At 52.9% G+C, this 24,300-nt stretch overlaps 2 protein-coding genes across 6 annotated transcripts; both read right to left on the bottom strand.

Moving 5' to 3' along the window:
• Window positions 1-217: 217 nt before the first annotated feature.
• LOC118999077 (ret finger protein-like 4A) lies at window positions 218-3,029 on the bottom strand. Its single transcript, XM_037063405.1, has 2 exons — window positions 2,909-3,029; window positions 218-1,036 (listed from the first exon to the last, which is right to left on the bottom strand). The coding sequence occupies exons 1-2, from the start codon at window positions 3,027-3,029 to the stop codon at window positions 444-446; spliced, it is 714 nt and encodes a 237-aa protein (XP_036919300.1). The 3' UTR covers window positions 218-443.
• Window positions 3,030-6,593: 3,564 nt separating this feature from the next.
• On the bottom strand, window positions 6,594-24,051 carry LOC118999080 (HLA class I histocompatibility antigen, B alpha chain-like). 5 transcript variants are annotated; one of them, XM_037063413.1, is made up of 8 exons: window positions 10,481-10,579; window positions 9,938-10,216; window positions 9,389-9,667; window positions 8,552-8,827; window positions 7,560-7,688; window positions 7,095-7,127; window positions 6,937-6,984; window positions 6,594-6,776 (listed from the first exon to the last, which is right to left on the bottom strand). In XM_037063413.1, the coding sequence occupies exons 1-8, from the start codon at window positions 10,542-10,544 to the stop codon at window positions 6,772-6,774; spliced, it is 1,113 nt and encodes a 370-aa protein (XP_036919308.1). In that variant the 5' UTR covers window positions 10,545-10,579; the 3' UTR covers window positions 6,594-6,771. The 5 variants fall into 5 exon arrangements, with proteins under 5 accessions (XP_036919308.1, XP_036919309.1, XP_036919306.1 ...); XM_037063414.1 differs by having other exon boundaries at window positions 7,560-7,664; XM_037063411.1 differs by lacking the exons at window positions 6,594-6,776; window positions 6,937-6,984; window positions 7,095-7,127; ... (3 more) ...; window positions 9,938-10,216; window positions 10,481-10,579 and adding exons at window positions 20,807-21,078; window positions 21,237-21,284; window positions 21,394-21,426; ... (3 more) ...; window positions 23,448-23,732; window positions 23,954-24,051.
• Between the last annotated feature and the right edge of the window lie 249 nt (window positions 24,052-24,300).

Raw genomic sequence — 24,300 nt, 5'->3', positions numbered from 1 at the left:
AGCCTGAGCACATGCCCTGACCAGGAATCTAACTGGCAATCTTTTGGTCGGGGTGGGGGGGGCCCACGCTCCAACCCGTGAAGCCACCCGGCCAGGACACATCTCTGTTTGAACTGTTTCTATAAGTCTGGTTCCTGATGGCAGAGAAAATCACTCCGTCCGTAGGCTCACTCCCTTATTTTCATTTTGTCTACAACCTCCCTGAGACATGCAGCTGATCTTTTAGAAAATAAAAAAGAAAACCATTTGACGATGGACGTGCACATTCCAAACATATTTATTGGACAATTATACAAGCAAGCCCCCAAGAAAACAGCCATAACAATACTCAGTATAGGCAGTGGAAGTTCCCCATAATTTGTGTTTGGAATTCCCAAACCGTCCCATGGTTTTCAGGACACTGGGTCACCAGCGCAGGAGCTGGTATCCATGGCTGTGGGCACTCAGGACGCGTCTGTGGCCTTGCCTGTGGCCTTGCCCAGCTCACTGGCCACACTGGGACCCCACCCGGGACACAGTGTCATGAAGTTCTGGCCGTCCTTCTCGGGAACTCCAGGACCAAAGAACGGACGCAGGGGCTCTGTCACAGAAATTGGGGGGAACGTGAAAATGTGGGAGCCATCACCCACGTGATAAAAGGAAATGGTCCCCATTTCACAGTCCAGGAAAATACCCACACGGTGTAAGCGGGGACTGACCATCAGCTCTGTCAGTGGCCTGGTGCCAGCCAGGAAGGTGTCCTTCTCCCTGCAGCTCACTGTCCAGAAGCCACAGTCTGAAGAGAGGACGACCGTGTCGTGCCGAGAAACAGAGTCCTTGCAGATGCCCAGGTTCCACTCTGCACTGGTGCCCACGTCCACCTCCCAGTAATGCTGGCCAGACGTGAGCCACGGGGAGCCCAGCACACACAAGGCGGCGCTGAACCTCTCAGGACAGACCCTGCGATTCTGCTGCCTGTACCCATAGCAGACTCGCCTCAGGTCCTCGGAGATGTAGAGGTCCTTGTGGGCCGTGCCCACATCCAAGGTCACGTCCACTGTGGAAAAAGAAATAATCCGTCAGCTCTGCCCCCACCCCTTGGGGCCACCGCAGGGACCCAGGCCACTCATTCACTGTCACCTCTCCAACTCCACACATCGGATTTTCCTGGGGGGACTTCCCGGGCCCCCGATTACATCAGGTTTCATAGACACAACCAACGGTCATTGCTGGAACGAGCCCTTGGTCATGACAGGCATGCTCTCTACATTAAGCTCTTTGCTTATTTGATGAAGGACTTTTCGTCCCTGGAGTGTGGAGTCCGTATGAAAAAAGAGACCATGACTGCTGCTTGTTTTCAACGTCAGCACACAAATGATCAGAGATTCTGTCCACACGTAGACCTCAAGTAGGTATTTCCAAGGATGGAGAGCATTCTACTTATTGCAGAATAAAAAGGACATCAAAGCTTTCTTTCCCCTCTCTTTCTCTCTCTATATATGTAGTTATATTAAAATTATATATACACATACATGTACTATATTTATATGTGAATATAGAAGTCTGTACATAGATTTATAAATATCTGTGTATATATGTATTTTTTCTAAGAGTCCTGATCTGTTGACACCTTGGCAGGACCCTGGGCCGACCCTCAACCGGGCAGCACCCGCAGGGGCCGAACCGGAGCACAGGACCCTGGGCAGTGGCGCTGCCTCCCTGAGACTCTGGTTGGGGCGCAGAGCTGCGCGTCCAAGGTGACACCCCCCAGGATGGGGTTGGCACAGCCTTAGAAAGAAACCTTTCAGGATAAAGACTCCTCGCTCCCTGTGTCGTCGTTTGCTTTCTTACTTTTCCTGATTTTAATTTTATTAGACCCACAGGAAGGGAAGTGGAGACAGGGAGAGCAACACACTTTAGTTGCCTCTCGTCCGCCCTCTGGCGGAGGCTGAGCCTGCAGCAGCCGTCTGGGGAAGGTGAGGAAGAGAGAGAGGGAGAGACACTTCAGTGTGTGGTTGCCTCTTGTGCAGCCTAACTGGGGACCTGGCCTGCAACCCAGGCATGTACCCTGACTGGGGATCGAACCGGTGATCATTTCGTTCATAACCAATGCTCCAGCCACTGCGCTACAGCAGCCAGGGCTCTCTATGACCACTCTAGTCACCTCCGTCAGGAAGCTGAGGGGAGATGATAACATTTATAGCCAGGGACCTGACCGTGGTCACCTTTTTGGGAGGACAGAAAAGCCTGACTACAGAGTCCGCCCTGTGCCCAGGGCACCGGACGCAGGAGGCGGGCCCTGGACAGAGGGGCAGCGTCAGAGGCGGCAGATGCGCGGAAGGACTTTCCTTTGGTGTGGACCTGCGCACCCCTTCCCTCCTGTCCCCACAGCGGCCTCTGAGGGAGCCCTGGACGGGGCCCTCAAGGCCCTTTCAGTGTCGGCCTGTCCTGGTCCCTTTGGGCCACTGTAACAAAATACCACCAACCAGGTGACTTGGAGGCGATACTGTGTGTGGCTCCCAGTTGTGGCCACTGCGAGTCCCCGATCAAGGCTCCTGCATGGCCAGGTACAGGTGGGGGCCTTCCTGCGTCCTCTGGTCACAGGAGGGAAGGGACAAGAGGTCTCCCTGGAGCCTCTGCCCTAAGAAACGCATCCCACTCACAACCGCTCCACCCTCATGATCTGAGCCCCTGCCAGGGCCCCACCTCTTACGACACGTGTGGGGGTTATAATTTCTTTTTTAAAAAGCAATTTATTACAAAATAAATAAATAAATAAAAATAAAAAGCAATTTATTGAACAATATGATGAGAGAGAGGGATGGAGACAGAGGAGAAAGGAGGGAGGGAGAGGGGGAGAGAGAGAGAGATGGACTGGCTGTCGAACTCATTCCTGCATCCATTGGTTGGCAGTTGTCCGTGCCCTCACCTGGATACCAACCGCCCCCGACTGAGCTACTCGGCCAGGGCTGCGGGTTGTCAACGCAGCAGGCGGGTTTATTGTCCCAAACCCGCAGACCACAGCGTGGCCCAAGGGGCATTCGGTCCATCGTTTCCACATGCGAGGCGCACTGTTGAATTGCTGCAGAAGGAATTGGCCTACGCATCCATGATCTCTTTAGAAAGTCGTATATTGGTTATTTTCGCCACATGCACCCATTCTGGAAGGCTTGGAAATTAACGGGCCTTCATCTCACTCCAAAGTCTTTGTCCTTCCCTGCGGCCTCGGGTTATGAGAGGTCAGAGGGGTGTCCCCATTCAATGAGAGAGAAACGTGAGAGACACTCACACACGGTAACCACACCAGAGGGTGGCGATACCCCGGCAGAACTTCCTGAGAGGCCGGCGCCTCCTGCAGGGGGATTTGACACAAGAAAAGCGTGTGCGTGGGTCGCCGAAGGGCAGACACTTCTGTGTGTAGGTTTCTGTGTATGAGCTGCACTTCTCTGGTAGCGTAAGACGTCTTGCTATTGTTCTCCTCTAGGTGGCGCTGAAACACAGGTTGTTTGGGGTGGGGGCGGCGGTGGTTAAGTTCCCTCGCACCACTCAGGTTTTTTGGGCGTCTGCAGGATGGTGGCAAATGGCTCCTGATCCCTGCAAAGGTGAGCGTCTCTGTGTTCCGGTCACGTTGGTTTCAGGGCACTAAGCCCAGGGGGGAATGTGTGGGAGATGGGGTTTCAAACACGTGAAATCACGGTGCTGCCCCTGCAGACAGACGCTGCGGGCAGCCCAGCTGCTGGGGGCGGGGGCCGGGGGCGGGGGCTGGAGGGGTGAGCTGGGGGCAGCTGCTCACTGCTTTTACGGCCTTGTTCGCCTAGAAGTGGTGACCGCCGGACCCCTGCAGCCTCCCCTCTGTATCTGCACTTGACCTTAGCATTAGCAGCAGAGAACGCCTGTCTCTCACGGAGGTGGGGGTGGGGGGGAATGTTTCTGTACTACGCTTCTCAGGTTTGCAGATAGTGTGCTCTGCACCCCAACCTCCGTGCTACAGCTTCTTTGGTTGCCTGGGGCGCGCTCCGGGACGGGGAGAGGGAGCGAGTCCAGGAGGAAGGAGGGGAGGCGAGGCCTGGGAGAGTGCGGGGAGGCGGCCAGGCTCCGCGGCTTCGTTTCTCCGTCTGGGAGGTGGAAGGGCAGACAACCGCGGCCTCGCCCTGTGCTGCGTCCCTGCCCGGGTCCCTTAGCTCAGAGGCCGCTCCCAGCGACCCTGCTGCAGGAAGGCCCAACCTCTGCCCCTCCCAGCTGGAGGGAGGGCCTGGGCAGCCCGAGTCCTCCCCTCCTCGGGCTGAGACCCGGGGAGAGCTCCGGACTGTGAGCTCCGGGCGTGCGTTCAGCACCCTCTGAGCGCTTCTCTCCTCCCACCCCCGGATGTGCGTGACTCTCTCAGACACGCGTGTGTTCCCTGGCCTCTCCCGAAATAAAAGGAGCCCACAATATCCCACACAGAGATCCTTTTATGTTTAAAGTAGAAACTTCGGGGTTTTACTATTTGCTCCAGAAACCAATGGGGGGAGCATTACAGAGAGCGAGCATTTGGAGATTTTCACGACGTGGAACTGAGGGCCACTCTCTCCTCTTCCGCTTGACTTTCCCCCAGTAGAGAAAACGCTGCGCCTCTCATATCATATGACAAAATGTGAACTATCTTTCCTTCCACAGGAAAAGAAAATATTTAAATGTGATTTAAGTCCCTTCCCCAAGCTGGGCCCTAGCTCATCAATGACTTGTGTGGATCCAAATGTGTCTGAGACCAGGATTCCTCATGGGCTTGTCACCAAGTACTCAAAGTTCTCCCGGAAACTTCTGTCAGAATGCTGGGCAAGGAGTCCAGGTTGGCATTTTTAAAAACTTCCAATAATTTTTTATTTTTCAAAACAGTTGACATATGTTTATTAGTTTCAGCTATAAACACAGGGATTAAACACTTGTATTGCTCATTAAGTAATCTCCTCGATACATCTAGTATTATCTGACACCACACGTAGTCACAACATTATTATTGATTATATTTCTTAAGCTGTATTTTTGCTTAGATCCTACTAATCCATACTGAGTGCTAATATAGGACAATTATCATATTTTCATTGACTTGGGTGGAAGTAATAATAGAAGCTGAGGAGGGTGAGTGTGGAAGTGGTGAAGGGCACAGCAGGACAATCTCAGAGCATTTCCCTGTCAATTCCTGATGAATGAGAAACACCAACTGGTGACTGTGTGACGGAGAGACCTGACCGTCACCAACCTTGGTGAGTGATCAGTGGTGACCACTGTCACCACTGTCAGGACAGGGAGGTGCAGTGTCCAGTCCTTGTTCCTTCCTCTTCCACAGTCCTGGCTCCTGTGGTGGCCTCATCCACACTCACGGCTTTAATGTCATTCTCGTTGCATCACCTCCAAGTCTATGTCTCCAGCCATGACGTTTCTCCTCAAGGTCCCCACACTCATCTGTCCAGCCTGACTCCTCACTGGTGTGTCTAACACACACCTCACCTTGACCTTCTCTTCGGCTGAATGCTTGACATGCCCACCCCTCCCCCAGACTCCTACCAGCATCTTCCCCATCTCTGCTGATAGAACCCCATCTTTCTGCTGGCACAGCACAAATGTGGGGTGTCCTCCTTGACTCCTTCCCACACCCCAGACTGAATCACTAGGAGATGCTGTGAAATCCACCTTCCAAATGCATTCAGTGTCAAGTCCCTCCCCACTGTTCCCACCACTCACAGCCCCGTCAGAACACCCAGCCCCTGCAGCCTGGAACCCTGGGAGCTTCCCCACACCTCTCCCTCCTGCTTCGCTGGTCCCTGGGCTCCAGATTCTGTTCTCAGCTCAGCAGCCAGACTGACTCTGTGGCCCGAGGGCTCTCTCTTGGGGAGGAACTCTCAGAGGAAGCCACTAAGGACATGGGCTCCTTGACCATGACCTTCCAGGACTCAGCCTTCACAGAATGAGAGCAGGGTCCGCAGTGGATTAAGGACAGTGGACGCTGGAACAGTTCCTGCTTTAGGCAGGTGTCCTCACCTTCTGATTGGTCAGCTCTCTGAAGCCACACAGACACCCTTGAGGTCTACATGAGGGGGGGCCAGGAAGCTTGGGGTGACTCCTAAGCATCAAAGCGGCACTTGGTTAGATTCAGGGGACTACTAAACCAGCCACAGCCACAGGCTCTAAAAAGTACATTCGGATGTGGGGGAAGAAACCCTGAGTAGTGCATGGAGCACAGGTGGTCACAGGGAACATCACTGAGGAGCTGTGAAGTCTACTTGTCCTGTGACACAGAGTCTGTCCCTCCTGGGTTGCCTCCACCCCTCATGGGAAGTGTATGAACTTCAAGTGACTGGAACAGCTTAACAAAGGGGGTGAAGGTGTAGATAAAATCACATCTACCAGAAACAATACACCTTGGAGTATTTAATCTACCGTATTTTTGGACTATAAGACACACTCTGCCCCAAAATTTGGGAGGAAATGGGGGTGCCTCTTACACTCCAGATGTAGCTTACCTGGCTCACTGTGGGATGGGGGTCGGCGGTGGGTCTGGGTAACAGGAAGCAGGAGCAGGGTTGAAGCTGATTTTCCTCCCAAATTTGGGGGAGAAAGTTGAGTCTTATAGTCTGAACATCACTTCTGATTTGTTTACATATATATCACTGATATTAAAGTAACGCAGGGACATTGAGATGATTCAATAACATTCTGATGCCGGCTGCAGAAACAGCAGTCAGGGACCCTTAAAGTCCGAAGGGGAGGCTGCAGTGACTGTTTTAGCACCAAGTCCTGTAGAAAGCAGCTCTGTCACCCTGCAAAGAAAGTTATTGTGAACAAACTCAGGTCAGACTCAGAAGTGTCACATTCTCCCACAGCCCATGACATGCTCAGAATGTCCCACTCTGAGCATCTCCAAAGCGCAGCTCAGTCCCTCAGTCCCAATGCCCCCACTTCCTGCCCTCAGGGTCTCACCCTTAGGAGCTGTGAGAGACACATCAGAGCCCTGGGAACTGTCGCTGCCTGGGGAAGACACAATAGCAGAGTTATGGGGTGGGGGAGCCCCCCTCACAGACTCCAGCCCACATTCTCCCAAGGGTCCCAGACGTCACCTCCCCAACACCCAGACTTACAGGCAGCCTTAGAGTAGTTCTTTCTGCCTCTGCCTGTGGGAAGAAAACGTTCTGTGAGAAGTCAGGGAGAAGGCTGGGTCCCATAACCCTAAAGGAGCCCCACACTCCTGAAGCACAGGGAAGGTTCCAGAACTGTGACTGATCACCCAGGGTAGGATCAGGAAATACAGGGAGATTACATGTGTGGGGACTGGACCAATCACCTGTTTGGACGTCTGTCCTCAGCAGGTGCCTTCCCCTCTGACCTGTGACTGCTGGAAATTAGTCCCCATCATGAGAATTTTCAGATAATAAATGTGTCCCTCACTTTCCCACAGGCCTCACTAAAGACTCAGTGTTAGGAAACAGGCCCCAGATGGACAAGCACCCGTGTGGGGACACGATGCCCATTAACCAGGCAGAGCACACTTCCACCTGGGCTTGACCCCCAGGGGGACAGGGAACCCAGCCCCACCCCTTGCCCACCTGAGCACTTCCTCCTCCACATCACAGCTGCAGCAGCCACAGCTCCAAGGACACCCAGGGCAGCAGCGATGCCCACGATGGTCACGGTGGTCTGAAGAGGGGGGTCTGTATTGATCTGAGAACGGGGGTCTGCGAGGGGAAGGCGAGAGGTCAGCCTCAGGCCTCAGTCCTTAAGGACTCAGACCCTGCTCAGGGACACCCTGAGGAGAGGCTCTGGGCTCCTGCCTGTCCTAGACTGCTCTGCCTGGTTTGGGGAATTGTAACTCTACCCCGCCTCCTAGTGGCTAAGGATGAGTGAGCGACCTCGGGAACGTGACCCACAGGAGACAAAACTTGTCTCTGGTAGCAAAGGCTGCCTCAATTTCCTCTCCCTGCCCCCAAAGCATGGTCGAAAGTCCGTGATGGGTAAAGCTCCTCACAGTGAGGAGCAACCTAACCCAGACTCGATCACTTGGGAGGCCTTCATGGAAGGACTGGGGGCGCTGCAACAAAGAGCAATGGACCCTTGCCCCCTGAGTCCCCCTGTCTTCTGGGAGAAGTGCTTCCTGGCTCTAACCCCCCTTAAGCCTGAATACCTGATGCGGAGGGGTGCAGCTCCTTGCCTTGCCAGAGGGGATCCAAAGGGAAAATCTGGCAACATAAACCTGATGCACCTGTGAAATCTGCTCTGCTAAGAGTGCTTTCATTCCTATGTTAAGGGTCCGAGCAGGAAACCCTAAAGTTGCTGCAAAACTCCCTTCCTGACAGACTCTGACTCAGACTAAGCTCTCAGATTTCTTTGAAATGTTATCTACTGTTTGATCCTTGCCACCTTGTATTCCTGTGTATTACAACCCAATAAAAGCCCCTGGAGGAAGGGGCTGCAGGCCTTTTTCCTCAGAGAAACCAGCCACCTCTCCTCCCCAGACAGATCATGTCTTGTCTTGTTTACTTTCATTTGTGGGGGGGGGGACTTGCGGGAAAAGTCGCCCCCACACATGCCCCCTCCTTACCCCATCTCAGGGTCAGGGGCTCAGGCAGCCCCTGGTGCTGCACATGGCATGTGTATCTCTGCTCCTCTCCAGGGGGCACAGCCACAGCTGCCCACTTCTGGAAGGTTCCATCCCCCGCAGGCCTGGTCTCCACAAACTCCATGTCCTGGGTCAGGTCCTCCCCTTCACGCTGCCAGGTCAGGGTGATGTCAGCAGGGTAGAAGCCCAGGGCCCAGCACTTCAGGGTGACCTCATGGTCAGAGATGGGGTGGCGGGTCACGTGTGTCTTTGGAGGGTCTGAGGGGAGGGTGAGAAATTTCAGGAACTTTGCATGCTCATGGGACACTCCAGCAGTGCTCATGTGACCATCCTGACAGTGGACCGGACAGTGGGGGTGGGGGAAGGAAGTGTACCACCCAGACACCAGCCTGGACAGAGGTTTCTGACATAATCTGTTATTTCTTGGAAGGTTCCAGAATCAGGGTGAGAACCTAGGGTAGGAGTGTCCAGGTCTCTCAGGGGAGACACAGACTCAGGTGGAGGCTGATGACTCAGCAAACCCAGAGTGAGGCCTCCAGAGAGGGTCTCAGCCCCAGAACCAGCGAGAGCGTCCTGGTGCCCCAGGTGCTGCAGGGTGTGAGGGAGCCGCCGTGGGTGTTTCAGGGAGAGGCTGGGGCCCTCACTGTCCTTTACAGAAAGATGGACTTACAGATGACTCACAGAATAAGGAGACCTGGGGGACTCTTCCCTCTCCCAAGCAGGAGGGACACTCTGACCCTGCCCCATTTCCCTCCTCTCCTTGTAGGAAGCCGCCCCAGCCCACAGACCCCCTCCTCCGGGAGGCCCGCGTCCTGGTACCTGCTCGGAGCAGAGTCTCCTTCCCCTTCTCCAGGAACCGGCGAAGCCAGCGCACACACGTGTCCTCCAGGTAGACCCTCCAACACTCCGCATCATCTTGATGCAACAAATCTCGCCGTACGCTGATCTGGGTGGTCTTGTTGGCTTTGGTCGTGGAACTCAGGTCCAAGTTCAGGGCGAAGGATTCGGTGCCATCGTAGGCGTACTGACTGTACCCTCGGAGGAAGCGCCTGTCCGACCCCACAACGCAGGCACTCATTTCCTGGAAGGTGTGAGACCCTGACCACCCCCTAAAGTCAGCTCCGTCCGCTTAGTCCAGCGGGAGGGGTGCCCCCGACCGGACCCAGTCGAGTCCCGTCCCGCGGGGATTAAATGCAAACTGGGTGTAAGTAAGACTGGGTTAGGACCCCCGCGGGCTCCTCTGGGGATGGGCGCAAGGCGGGTCCCGCAGCCCTGGGGGGACGTTCAGACCCACAGACTCATTCGGGGAGACTCCTGCCCGTCCGCGTGCATGGGGGTTGTGCCCGGACCCGGGCGCGCGGGGCTCACCGTCCTCGCTCTGGTTGTAGTAGGCGCGCAGGTTGTTCAGATTCGCTCGCGAACCCTGTTCGTAGTACTGGCAGAGCCGCGTCTGCTCCTCCCAAAAGTCCGGATCCTCCTGCTCCAACCACGGCGGCTGCGTCCACCGCAACCGCGGCTGCGCCCTCGGATGTGGGGCGTCGCTGTCGAACCGCATGACCTCCGTGTCGTCCACGTAGCCGACGACGAGGTACTGGGACTTCCCGAGTCCAGACACAAAAGTGACGAAATGTCTCAGGCTGTGTGGGCCTGGGGACACGGAGGACGCACGTCTTGGGTTTATGGTGGGGCCGGTAGCGGCAGACGGCCCAGGAAACGGGGAAGGATTCGGTGGTTGAGAGAAAGGGGGTTGGGGAGAGGGCGGGAGGACCGAGAAGGGAGTCCGGGGTCCGGGGTCCGGGGTCCGGGGTCCGGGGTTTGGAGACGCACCATCCGCGTCCCCTGGTTCTGCGCCCCCGCCGGGTCCCCTCCCTCCGGCCCGAGGAGGCCGCCCCCTCCCGACCCCGCACTCACCCGCCCAGGTCTCCATCAGGGCCAGGGCCCCCAAGAGCAGCAGGAGCAGAGGTCGGGGCCCCATGACCCAGACTCTGTGCAACTGGGGAGAAAGAACTCGGGTGCTAAGGGAGGATTTTATACTCGAATCTGGGGTGACGCTGATTGGCTCGTGTGGAGCTGGGACACACAAACCAGAATCGCAGCAGAGCGTCAGGAGTATCCGGGCAGGAGGGCCCGGGAGAAGGGGAAGGGAAACCCGAGGGAGAAGGGCGCACCCCAGCCCTGAGAGTCCCGGCCCCACACTCGGTCCTCGGGCTGAGACCCTGGGAACACGGCTTGGGGACCCAGGACTCTGCCCGGACCCCTCCTCCTGCGCGGAGAGCTCTGTCCCGCTGTCTCCCCCAGTCCCACAGGCTCTTCTATTCAGCGACTCTCAAACAATTTGGGGTCAGAACATCTATACAATCTTACAAAATAGGGACGACCCCCCAAAATAATTTTGTTTATGTGGGTTATAGCTATCAATATTTACCATATAAGGAATAAAACAGTTTGGAAAAATTAATTCACTTGGAATAATATTAATAACCAATGGCATGTTAAGAGAAATAATATTTTATGAAAAATAACTATTCCTGAAACACATGAGGCAGTGAGAAGAGTGGACCTGGCTTACATTTACTGTTTTGCAAGTATCAGGTCTTGTCTGTACCATTAGAAGTCGGCTGGATTTTCATATTTGCTTCTGTGTTTAATCTGCTATATTGGCTTCAGTGTATGTAGAAACATACAGCCTCACAAATATGCTCTTTCTACAAATATGTTGGAGGAGCATTTTTACTAACCTTTTCAGATAAGTGTGGGTATTCATCTTTGACTGTTCACTAAAGCCACACACGTGGTAGTTCCTGAAAATCCCTTTGCAAAGTAGAACCTGAAACTACACCATTGAGTGTTTCCTACTCTGTTACGTTACTTCCGTGGCTCTTGTACTGATGCAGGATTATTGGAAAGTGATGCATCGTTTCACTAAGTGAGAGAGATCTCCCAGTGTTGGTGCATTTAATGACACATCACAAAAATCACACTTGTTAACGTTCCCGCAGACCCCACTGGATACGGTCGTCAGCTCTGGGAAGCTGTCTGGCTGCCCTGGGGAGACACACGTTTGCCCAAACCCTGGGTTTCCTCTGAGAGCTTCCATTCCATCCAGACAGCAAGTGCTGTCAGGTGTCCACTGCCGGTTGACTTTCCTTGAGGGAGAAGCTCCCGTTCATTGGAGAGAGTATTGGCCAGGTCACCTCACCTCAGTCATCACAGCTTCTGTGTCTCTCATTCTCTTATGTGAACTTGCTGTTCCTTAAAGAAGAGGCTGACTCAGCCCTCACAGGTCACTTTCCTGGGCTCCTGACACTTGGGAATGTAGCAGGAGTGTGTTTGTGCACTTTCCCGGTCATCATGGAAGATATTTTGTTTTTTGTTCCCCATTTTCATTAAGGGCAGTTAAGAAATTAATCAATTTGTATCATGAATTTAGGACATACTTATCTTATTTTTACTTTTTTATTTTTCAATTACAATTGATGATCAATATTAGTTTCTATACAACTCTGCTGCCTTCATTTGTCTGTGAGGGTTTTGAATACATCCTCAAAATTCAGCATAACCAGGAAAGATTAGTTAATATCTACTGAACAATGGGATGTAACACCTTAAGATTGTAAATGATCAAAAACGCTCCTCACTGGAGTTGGTCCTTGTGCACCTCACTTTGGGACCCTTGGTGTCATTTCTGTGAACCTGGAGACATCAGCAGACACACACACGTCTTTATTAACTCAAGAAACAAATACGTGTGAGCACATCATGCACCACATTCCCGCAGGCCCCGTGTGTAATTAAAAAGCTGTCAAGAGGAAGGTGTGAACTTTGAAGTTCCAACGTAGATTCCTTACCAATATGTCTCCCCCTCCCTTTTCCCCAGAATTCAAGCAATTCTGTTTCCCTTCACCCTTGGATGCCTCTTCCCTAGATGAAAATATAGACGAAGTTTTTACAAGGGTGGAATGAAAAAATCTCTAAGATTGAAAATGAAAAACCATGAAAGAAAACACAGAACTTTCCCATGTCAACCAAACGCTCTGAAAATACAAACTCACGCTCACAACCAAAGGCAAAGACACATAAAATGTTGACAGTGAAGGTAACTTGTGTCGGTGTTCTTCTGCTAGAGACCCCCAGGAGCCCTGGGGCAGACATCGGGCTGTGTCTGTTGCTGCTTTGGTGGAGGGGGCGCACCCCAGGGGCGTGGGGAACTTGGAGGGCCAGGGTGAGACAGGACGTGCCCCAGACGTGGGCTCCGGGGGGCGATCTCAGGAGGATCTGTGGGCGCAGGGGCCCCTCTTGATTGGTGTCATCAGCACGTGGGGGCAAGTCTGTGACTGGGCATCTCAGGAGATACCTGGGGACGCGGCAGACGGGAGTGAGGGTGAGGGGTGATAGGAAAGACGCTGCCTTCCCTCCTGTTCCCAGGCCTGGGAGCTGCTTGGTATCGTGTGAGCTGCCCCGGGTCTCGTTTCTGTCTGTGCTGAGACAACACGCAGGGTGGGGTTGGTCTGTCTCACGTGGCCGTGGTCTCGGGGTGTCCTTGTCTGATGCTGATGCTCTGTGAGGCCACGCGTGTCCAATCATCTATCAGTTTGGCAAAGGTGAAGGAACGTGATGAGCGTATCAGCCCCAGGGTGGGGACCACATTCTGTTGTGAAGGTTGAAAGGATTGAAAACAGGGACAAAACCCCCGAAGGATACTTTTGCAAAAGGTCTCAGCTTTAATTTAAATGTCCTGGCATTTTGACACAGAAATTCCTCTTTTAGGGATTTGTCCTAAGAAGATAATCACACATGTCCTGAAAAATATGTATTCAAGGAGGTTTCTTGTGTTGTGGTTTTGTAAAAGCAAATGGATGGAATGTCTCTAAATGCTCCGATCAATAGAATGATGGTAACTATGGACAGAGGATTGTTTAACGTGTCTCAGGGAGTGACACCATGGGACCTACATAGAGGGTCAAGTGTCATCTTCAGAGCAGACCCATGAGGTACTCGATGTGGGATCCTTGTGGGGGACAGGAGACTCAGAGAGGTTCCGGGTGGTGGAGCTTCGGTGAACACAGGGGGTTTTCCCTCAGAGCCTTGATGACCCACTTTCACTGGGTTTCTTGGCAACTGTTGACACCAGACAGGCCTGGGCCTGAGTGGTTGTGCCTCAGGACAGCCTGTGGCGTGTGGTGTGTGGGTGCTTCATGTCCTCTGGAAAATATTCCAGACCCTGAGTCCAGGGGATTTTGAAAGCATGTTTATTAAAGCTGGGACAGTGACACTCAGGAAGGACTTGGGGTAGAAGAAGTGACTGGAGAGAGTCTAGGTGGGGCCCCTCTGGTTCCTGGGAACCTTACAGGAATGGACTGAGCCAAGGCCAGGCAGCTATCAGCTCACTGGAGAGTCAGGGAAAAGGGGAACATAAAGTCAGGATGGGGGATGAGTTGAGACCAGTTGCTGTTGCTCCCCTGACTGAAAATCTCAAGGGCGCCTTAGCCCTCAGAAGGACAGAAGGAAGTTCAAGTCTGACAGCAGGGTGTGGGTGCGCTCTAGAGCCAGCTGCCCCAGGTCTCTGTCTGGAGGGTTTTTATCTCTCTTCTCAGGGCAAGAAATGTAGGGGAGGGTGTCAGCAGAACATTCATCAGCTTCCCATGGGTGTTTTTAATATGTTGCTGCACCAAAATCAGTACATGGGGGGTTGGGATTATTCTCTAGTCAATCACTGTTTACTTTTATCTTTGGTCTGTCCAGCTGCAACGCCTTTTGTCTTCTGTGTTTTGTTTTATTTGTTCCCCTGACTTCATCTGTCCTTGGGTTCATCTGGCACAAATGTCACTAATTTGGTCTCTGTTGTTGATTTCCCCCCAACCAGGGTGATTTAATCTATTTATTCCCTGTTTAGGGACGAAGACAGGTAAAACCGTTTGTTCTCACGTGTCCTTGGTTCGGAGAGAGAAGGTCTTTCCAATCACCAGCCAGGCTGTAAGTTGTTCAGATGCTTTGGCCGACTTTAATGTGTTTTTTAAATAACATTTTTGCTGATTATACTATGACAGTTGTCCCATTCCCCCCTTTATTCCTATCTGCCCGGCACCCTCCCCCATCCCCACCCACATCCCTCTAACCCCCTCCTTAGCTCCTGTTCATGGGTCATACATGTAAGTTCCTTGGCTTCTCCATTTCCCATTCTATTCTTACCCTCCCCCTGTCTATTTTCTACCTACCATTGATGCCACTTATTCCCTGTACCTTTTCCCCCATCCCTTCCCTCTACTTCCCACTGGTACCCCTCCATGGGATCTCCATTTCTGTGATTCTGTCCCTGTTCTAGTTGTTTGCTTAGTTTGTTTCTGGTTTTGGTATTTTAGGTTTTGTTGTTGCTAGTTGTGAGTTTGTTGTCATTGTACTGGTCATAATTTTTATTGTTTTCTTTTTCTTAGATTAGTCCCTTTCACATTTCATATACTAAGGACTGGGTGATGATGAACTCCTTGAACTTGACCTTATCTGGGAAGCACTTTATCTGCCCTTCCATTCTAAATGAAAGCCTTGCTGGATAGAGCCATCTTGGGTGTAGGTCCTTGCCTTTCGTGACTTGGAATACTTCTTTCCAGCCCCTTGTTGCCTGCAAGGTCTCTTTGGAGAAATTAGCTAATGGGAAATCAGACTGATTGAGAAATCAGTGTTATGGGAACTCCTTTGTAGGTAACTGTCCCATTTTCTCTTGCTGCTTTTAAAATTCTCTCCTTGTCTTTAATCTTGGATCCTGTAATTATGATGTGCCTTGGTGTTTACTTCCTTGGGTCCAACTATTTTGGGACTTTCTGTGGTTCCTGGACTTCCTGGAAGTCTGTTTTCTTTGCCTGACTGGGGAAGTTCTCCTTCTTCTTTTCAAATAAGTTTTCAATTTCTTGCTCTTCCTCTTCTTCTTCTGGTACCCCTATAATTCGGATGTTGGAACATTTAAAGTTGTCTCAGTGGTTCCTAAGCCTCTCATTTTTTTGGAAATTCTTTCTTCATTCCATTCTGGTTGACTGTTTATTTCTTCCTTCTGATCTACACATTTGATCTGAGTCCTGGTTTCCTTCCCATCACTCTTGGCTCCCTGTACATTTTCCTTCATTTCACTTTTCATAGCCTTCACTTTTTCCTCTATTTTGTGACCATACTCAACCAATTCTGTGAGCATCCTGATTACCAGTGTTTTGAACTGTGCATCTGATAGGTTGGCTATCTCTTCATTGCTTGGTTGTATATTTTCTGGAGTTTTGATCTGTTCTTTCATTTGGGTCATTTTGTTGTTGTTGTTTTCTCAGCCCGACTGTTAGAAGGTAAGGAGTGTGACCTTAGGTATTCACGGGGGGTGGGGGGGCAACCACCTGTCACTGCATTGTGGTGTTGTATGTGGGGGAGGGGTCTGAAAGAGAAAAACTGTTCAGCTCTCTGCTGACTTTCAGTCACTTTCTCTGCTCGACACTCAGAAGCAGATTGGGACCTACTGGTGCCGATTCCCAGGTGGGTGGGTTTGTGTCCATTCTAGGACCCTGTGGGTCTCTCGAAGGAACTCTCCTGTGAGGCTGGGAGTTTCTCCCACTGCCGCCTCAACCCCCACAGGTGTTTTCAGTCAGAGGTTTGAGGTTCCAGTAAATTTCCTTGTCCTGGAACGCTGGGTTGGGCAGTCTGTCTAGCTCCCCGGGTGTTCCTCCCTGTTTATCCGCACACAAATGTGGGACTGCCCGCCCTGCCAGCCACCACCCACCCCAGTCCTCTGTCTCCGCCTTGCCTGGAGTCCTCTCCACCCTGGCTGCCCACCTCCACCCCCTCCTCCTGGACTAAATGAGTATTTCTTTTTTAACTCCTTGCTTGTCAGACTTCCATACAGTTTGATTTCTGTCCGTTCTGATTATATTTTGTTTTTAAAATTGTTGTTGTCCTTTTCTGAGTTGTGCAAGGAGCCACCGTGTATCTACCTGTGCCTCCATCTTTGCCAAAATTCCAACTTTAATGTTCTGGTCTCCATTTCCCCATTACACTTGCCTAGGAATTTCCCTAGATTCTTACTACCCTGCTTTGCTGTGACTCTGCACTCCATGTACATGAAGTTTTGCAATGTTCCAGAATGTTCTATGATAGGAGGCTGCTAGGCTCAGCTCAGGAGGACGCTGAAGGTCAGTGTAATGTAGCTGTCAAAACTTCAGTCACATTTGTCACCCATCATGGATTTCAAGGCCTCCACTGTCTCAGGATTAGTTAGGATCTGGAGACAGGGTGGAGAGCAAGAATAGGACCCTGGCTCTGTGACTCTGGGACTGTCACGGGGGAGATGGGCTATTAGCAGAAACGACACAGAGAAATGGGATCATGACCCAGTGCTGTGAGGGAGAGTTTCTGATATCACAGAAGCGGACAAGCAGGAGACCTACAGGTCCCCTTCCACTGGTCTCCATCTTGTCTGAAAGATGTAAAAGATAATGGCATCTGAAACAGAACAATTCTGCATAATCATAGAACAGGGAAGATCTCTTGGAAATTAAATACATCATAGAAATGAATAATCTAGTAGATGAACTGGAAGATTCATGTTGTTCTCCTACTAAGTACAATTGGAAAAGTGTGGGGAACCTGGAGAAAAGACCTCTTAGTCTGTCAGTCAAGGAATCCCAACAAGTTTATAATGTCTGTTTAAAATGATGAGTAGAAAATGATTTTTAACATTTTCACAAATATTTCTCAAAGTTTACAGATAACAAATTACATTTTCAATGGCCTGATCAAATTCTTACTACAGCAGATAAAAACAGACCCACACAGAGACACATCACAGTGGAATTTGAGAAAGAGGGTGGCAGGGACCTTGAAAACTTCAAGAGGCAGCAAATAAGGGCATGGAGACTAGAAATCATTGTTGCAAAGCCCTCCACTTTCTGCTGAAAAAATTTCTAACACAGAGTTCTATATCCAGTCAAGATGTGAGTAAGGGCTAGGATAGCCTACAGTTTCTGCATGTGTTTAGAGTTTTCATAGTTAACTTGTCACATTCTGTTTGGGAAATACTACCAAAGTGGAAAAAATGAGGGAGTAACTAAAAAAAGAGGAACACGTGGGATCCAGGTGACAGGGATTCCAGAACAGGAGAGGCCAGGGCTGCCTGAGGTGAGGTGACCAACCTCCAGGACATCCGCCTACTCCAGGTGTGCAGGGACCCTGTCCACCTGTGGCAGGACTGAGGGCTGAGGACAGGTGTCTGCAGAGATGAAAGTGGTTGAATATCTGATGTGCTCAGATATGTACTTATGAAGATTTAGACTCTGGGGTGAGTCATGGAATGAACTTGGGAAACCAGATGGAATGGCCTCAATGCTGACATGGGACCAGATGCAATGGCCAACTGCCCTGCATCTTCGCACTGACCAATCAGTGGAGACCTGGAGTGTAAGTTTCTCAGTGCCTCCTACAACTCACACCCAAGAGGCACTGGGGAATCAGCTCACGTGTTGGAGTTTGGTGCCACCTCCTTAAGTAACCTTTTCCTTTCATCTTTTTAAAATCCTCACTGTAGGACTTTTTTTTTTCATTGCTTTCAAGAACACACGTCCTTGTGTCCTTCTGTCTGTATCTGCATGTGTGTCCGTCATTGAGTCTTACCTTGTGATCTGGGATTTTAAGTCATAACCAAATACTGCATGGCCATTCACACTCCTGTCCTCACACCCAACCCTAAATCCATGGCCATACAAGGCTGGGTCAGGTCCCAAAGGACAGGAACTCTTTCTCCCACTAACGGGGACTGCAGGACACAGGGACCTGCAGGGACCCTCCTGAGTCTGGCCCCACCTGAAACACCCCCAGCACGTCCCCACCTCCCCCCCTAACCAGCCCTGGTGTGACGGGGCAGCTCAGGACCAGGCAGGCTCAGCACAGCCCCACCCAGGGTGCTGCCCACCCACAGGTCCCAGTCCCTCCTGGGCTGACCCCTCCTGGTTCTGCCCTGAGGGAGCCCCCACCTGGCTGGTCTGAGCTCCACAGCTCTGTGCAGGGACAGGTCAGGCAGGGTGGCTCCTGACCCCAGTTCCAGGGACAGAGTGTGTGGTCCTGACCTCCCACAGAGATGCCACTATTATGTCACCTCTCCTGTCAGTGACACTGTGTGCAAGGGGAGCCTGGGGCATCTCTAACATAGAGCAAACTTGTCCCATGGAGGTCACTCTCAGGCACATCTGATGACAGGGGACAGAGATGGCCATTACAGAGACACCCTCTGGAGCAGTGAGGAGGAGCAGAGAAAGTGTCCCCTGTTCCTGAGGAGAAGCTGAGTCAGAGTCACATGTCATTGGGGTGCAGGGACATCTGAGCCAGGAGCTCCCTTCACGGTGTTTCTCATGGGGCTGTATCTTCAGCTCCTTCTCTTTTCCAAACTCTGTCCCCAGGTACCTCATACTGGTCAACTTAGCATTTTTTAAGCTAAAGCAATTTTTTTTGCTTTATTGTTCTTCCATCACCATTTATCTTCTCCTCACATCCTAACCCCTCCCTCATGCAATTTCCACACTCTTGTCTGTATCCATGAGTTAATTTTTAAAAATTTTCAATTACACTTAGCATACAATATTGTGTTAGTTTCAGCTGTAAAACGGAGGGATTAAACATATATATCTTATTAAATGACCTCCCCATTATATCTAGGAACATCTGACACCATACAGAGTCACGACAATATCACTGCCTACTCCCCCCTGCTGACCTCTACACCCAACTCATAAGTGTCCAGGGCTGACACGGGACAACCACCATGTTGTCGCTGACTTGGGTGGATGTTAATAGAGGGGCTGAGGAGGGTGAGTGTGGAAGTGGTGAAGGGCACAGCGGGACAATCTCAGAACATCTCACTGTCAATTACTCATGAAGGACAAACACCATATGGTGAATGTATGTCGGGGCAACATGGCCAACACCAACTTAGGTGAGTCACCAGGATGAAGGTCCCCACTGTCGGGACAGGTGGGTGCAGTGTCCAGTCCTCCTTCCTTCCTCTCCTGCAGTCCTGGCTCCCCTGGTGGCCTCACCCACTCATGACTTTAAATGTTGTTTCCATAGCATCACCCCCACATCTGTGCCCAGACATGTCTCCTCAAGGTCCCCACACGCATCTGTCCAACCTGACTCCTCACTGGTGTTTCTGACATCTGACCTGGACCTTCTCTTCTGCTGAATGTTTGAAAAACCCACCCCTCTCCCAAACATGTGCCTGTCAGTCCTCCCTCTTTTTGCTCATAATAAATTTGTTTTTCTGCTGGCACAGCACAAAGGTGGGGTATCCTATTTGATGCCTTCCCACACCCCAGATTGAATCCCTAGGAGATGCTGTGAAATCCACCTTCCAAATGCGTTCAGTGTCCAGTCCCTCCCCACTGTTCCCACCGCTCACAGCCCCATCAGAACACCCAGCCCCTGCAGCCTGGAACCCACACCTCTCCCTCCTGCCTCGCTGGTCCCTGGGCTCCTGATTCTGTTCTCAGCTCAGCAGCCAGACTGACCCTGTGGCCCGAGGGCTCTCTCTTGGGGAGGAACTGTCAGAGGAATGCACTTAAGGACATGGGCTCCTTGGCCATGACCTTCCAGGACTCAGCATCCACAGAATGAGAGCAGGGTCTACAGTGGATTAAGGACAGTGGACACTGGAACAGTTCCTGCTTTAAGCAGGTGACCTCACCTTCTGATTGGTCAGCTCTCTGATGCTCACAGGGACACCCCTGAGGTCTACATGAGGGGGGCCAGGAAGCTTGGGGTGACCTCTAGGCAACAAAGCTGCACTCGGTTAGAATCAGGGGACTCCACCAGCCATAGCCAGAAGCTCCAAAGGTCACACTCGGATGTGTGGGAAGAACCCCTGAATTGCCCGGGGAGCACAGGTGGTCACAGGGAACATCACTGGGGAGGCCTGCACCCCCTGCAAACAGGGCACTCGTTCTGCCCCACCAAAGAAATAAACTAAGCCCTGGCTGGTGCGGCTCACTGGGTTGAGCGCCAGCCTGCAAACCAGAGTTGCTGGTTTGATGCCCAGTCAGGGCACATGCCTGGCCTTTGGGCCTGGTCCCTGGTCGAGGGTCACATGGGAGGCAACCACAGATTGGTGGTTCCCTCTCTTTCTCCCATCCTTTCACTTTGTTTAAAGATAAATAATTAAAATCTATAAAAAATAATAAAACAAAATGTTTTTTCCTGAAAGGTGGGGCCTAGGCTGTATTTTGCTCCTCCTACACGGCAAACGTGGTAGAAGCCTTAATAAATAAAATGAAGGTGCAGATAGAAAAACACCCACCAGATACCACACTCCTCCCAGCTTTTACTCTAAATCACTTCTGTTTAATTTACACATATAAATATATCGCTGACTTTAATATAATGCAGACAGGTTCCAATGCCAGTAGCACAAACGGCAGTTAGGGATCCTTAAAGTCTGAAGAAGAGGCTACAATGACGGCTTTAAACCACTTCCCTCGCCAGGCAGCTCCGTCACGCTGGAAAGAAAGTTACGAACAACCTCAGGTCAGTGCCAGAAGGGTCACCTTCCCCCACACCCCACTGCAGGCTCAGAGTGTGCCTCACTGAGCATCCCCAAAGCCCAACTGTGCACCTCATTTCCAAGGCCCCCCACTTCCTGCCCCCAGGGTCTCACCGTTAGAAGCTCCAAGAGACACATCAGAGCCCTGGGCACTGTCAGTGCCTGGGGAAGACACACAGCAGAGTTATGGGGTGGGGGAGCCCCCCTCACAGACTCCAGCCCACACTCTCCCAAGGGTCCCAGATGTCACCGCCCCAACACCCAGACTTACAGGCAGCCTGAGAGTAGTTCTTTCTGCCTCTGCCTGTAGGAAGAAAACGTTCTGTGAGAAGTCAGGGGGAAGGCTGTGTCTTGTGACCCTAAAGCCCCACACTCCTGAAGAGCAGCGAAGGTTCCAGAACTGTGACTGAACATCCAGGGTAGGATCAGGAAATAGTACATGTGTGTGGGGACTGGTCTAACCGCTGGTCTGGACGTCCTCAGAAGGGACCTTCCCCTTTGACCTGTGACAGCTAGGATTCTGTCCCCATCACTAGAATCATCAGGTGATGAATTTGTCCCTCACTTTTCCACGGGCCTCACCAAAGAGTCAGCGTTAGGAAACAGGCCCCAGATGGACAAGCACCCGTGTGGGGACACGATGCCCATTAACCAGGCAGAGCACACTTCCACCTGGCCTTGACCCCCAGGGGGACAGGGGACTCGGCCCCACCCCTTGCCCACCTGAGCACTTCCTCCTCCACATCACAGCTCCAGCAGCCACAGCTCCAAGGACACCCAGGGCAGCAGTGATGACTACAAAGATCATGGTGGTCTGAGGAGGGGGGTCTGCAAGGGGAGGGTGAGAGGTCAACCTCAGGCCTGAGTCCTGACCCTGCTCAGGGACACCCTGAGGAGAGGCTCTGTGCCCACGCCCCCTCCTCACCCCATCTCAGGGTCAGGGGCTCAGGCAGCCCCTGGTGCTGCACATGGCATGTGTATCTCTGCTCCTCTCCAGGGGGCACAGCCACAGCTGCCCACTTCTGGAAGGTCCCATCCCCAGCAGGCCTGGTCTCCACAAGCTCCATGTCCTGGGTCAGGTCCTCCCCATCACGCTGCCAGGTCAGGGTGATGTCAGCAGGGTAGAAGCCCAGGGCCCAGCACTTCAGGGTGACCTCATGGTCAGAGATGGGGTGGTGGGTCACGTGTGTCTTTGGAGGGTCTGAAGGGAGGGTGAGAAAATTCAGAAACTTTGCATGCTCATGGGACACTCCAGCAGTCCCCATGTGACCACCCTGAGAGTGGACAGGACAGTGGGGGTGGGGGAAGGGAGTGCACCACCCAGACACCAGCCCTCCCATTCCTGGGCTACTTCTGGAAGCAGGGTGAGAACCTGTGTTAGGAGTGTGCAGGTCTCTAAGGGGAGACACAGACTCAGTTGGAGGCTGATGACTCAGCAAATCCGGAGTCAGGCCTCCAGAGAGGGTCTCAGCCCCAGAACCAGAGAGAGCGTCCTGGTGCCCCAGGTGCTGCAGGGTGTGAGGGACCCGCTGTGGGTGTTTCAGGCAGAGCCTGGGTCCCTTATTGTCCTTTAGAGAAAGCTAGGCCCACGGGTGAGTCACAGGATAAGGAAACCTGTGGGTCTTTCCTTCTCTCAGGCAGGAGGGACTTTCTGTCACAGCTCCCTTTTTTTCTCTCCTTGTAGGAAGCCGCCCCAGCCCACAGATCCCGTCCTGGGGAGGCCCGCGCCCTGGTACCTGCTCGGAGCAGAGTCTCCTTCCCTTGCTCCAGTAACAGGCGGAGCCAGTGCTCGCACGAGTCTCCAATGGCCAGCCTCCGCCGCTTCACATCAGGAACTTGCACCACGTTGCGCCAGGTGATCCGGGCCGCCGTGTCCGCGGCCGTCCAGGAGCGCAGGTCCTCGTTCAGCGTGATGTAGTCGGCGCCGTCGTAGGCGAACTGACTAAACCCGCGCAGGAACCCGGAGTCGGGCTCCAAGACGCAGCCGCTCATTTCCTGGTAGGTGTGCGACCCTGACCCCGCCCCCAAGGTCAGCTCCGCCCTCTGGGCTCCGCCCGGGGGAAAGGCTGCACCTTCGCGAGCGGACCCGCAGTGATTAAACCTAAACCGAAAATGAATCTGGCTCACAGTCCCCGCGCGCGATACTCCCAAGGTGAGGGCTGGGCAGACCCAGCAGCTTCGGCGTGACACTCGGTCCGAGTGTCACGGGCGGTACACTCCCTTCCTTCCCCTGCGGGGAAGGACGGCTGTGGGAGACTCGGAGTGACCCCGACCCAACCGTGGGGATGGGGGTCGTTCCCAGGTCCCCAGGCCCACGTGGCTCACCGTCCTCGCTGTGGTTGTAGTAGTGGCGCAGGTTGTTCAGGTTGGCTCGGAAAGTCTGCTGGTTGTACTTGCAGACCCGCGTCTTCTCGTCCCAAAAATGTGGGTGCTCCTGCTCCACCCACGGCTGCTCCATCCACCTCACCCGCGGCTCCAGCTTCGGCCTCTGGGCGTCGCTGTCGAACCGCAGGATCTCCGTGCCGTCCGCGTAGCCGACGACGATGTACCGGTTCTCCCCGCGACCCGGGCCGTACACGGACATGCTAAAAATTCTCACATCGTGGAGGCCTGGGAAGGGGCGGACGCGCGTCCTGAGTCGGTGGGCGGTGGTCGGGTGGGTAAGAACCGGCGTCCCAGGGAATGGAAAAGGGGGCGGGGCCGAGGCGGGAATGCGGGGTCTGGGGGCCGGGCCAGGGGTGCTGCAGACGCGCCTTCCCCGGGTCCTGCGCCCCCGCGTGTCTCCTGGCTCCTGCCCCGCAGAGGCCGTTCCCTCCTGACTCCGCACTCACCCGCCCAGGTCTCGGTCAGGGTCAGGGCCCCCGAGAGCAGCAGGAGCAGAGTTCTGGGGTCCATGACCCAGATCCTGAAGGTCTGCGAAGAATGCGTCCCCGCAATCTAGGAACCACAGTGCGGTGACGCTGATTGGCTGGTCTAGAGTTCGCTTACCCAATGGTAATGAGACTTAAGGGTGCGTCATGAGTATCCAGGCGAAGAACCCGACTTTGATTGGGAAGGAGCAAAAGTGAAACCTCGCGGAGAAGGGAAAGTCCGGGAGAGAAGGGGTCTCCCCAACACTGAGCCATCCCACTTCCAACTCAGGCCTCAGGCTGAGACCTTGGAGCCACGACTGGGGACC

This window comes from Sturnira hondurensis, unplaced genomic scaffold (assembly GCF_014824575.4).
Source record: "Sturnira hondurensis isolate 20B ecotype Veracruz unplaced genomic scaffold, ASM1482457v3 Scaffold0014561, whole genome shotgun sequence".
Taxonomy (NCBI): domain Eukaryota; kingdom Metazoa; phylum Chordata; class Mammalia; order Chiroptera; family Phyllostomidae; genus Sturnira; species Sturnira hondurensis.
This window is presented reverse-complemented; position numbering and strand designations above follow the sequence as displayed.

What these genes read in the sequence shown, in the direction of transcription:
- LOC118999077 (XM_037063405.1), bottom strand. Translation starts at nt 3,029, where the DNA reads ATGGACCGAATGCCCCTTGGGCCACGCTGTGGTCTGCGGGTTTGGGAC. An exon ending in CGGGGGCGGTTGGTATCCAG is followed by an intron (nt 1,037 to 2,908) that starts GTGAGGGCACGG and finishes CTTTTTCCACAG; the next exon opens with TGGACGTGACCTTGGATGTG.
- LOC118999080 (XM_037063413.1), bottom strand. Translation starts at nt 10,544, where the DNA reads ATGGGGCCCCGACCTCTGCTCCTGCTGCTCTTGGGGGCCCTGGCCCTG. An exon ending in GGAGACTCTGCTCCGAGCAG is followed by an intron (nt 8,828 to 9,388) that starts GTACCAGGACGC and finishes CCCTCCCCTCAG; the next exon opens with ACCCTCCAAAGACACACGTG. An exon ending in GAACTACTCTAAGGCTGCCT is followed by an intron (nt 6,985 to 7,094) that starts GTAAGTCTGGGT and finishes TGTCTTCCCCAG; the next exon opens with GCAGCGACAGTTCCCAGGGC.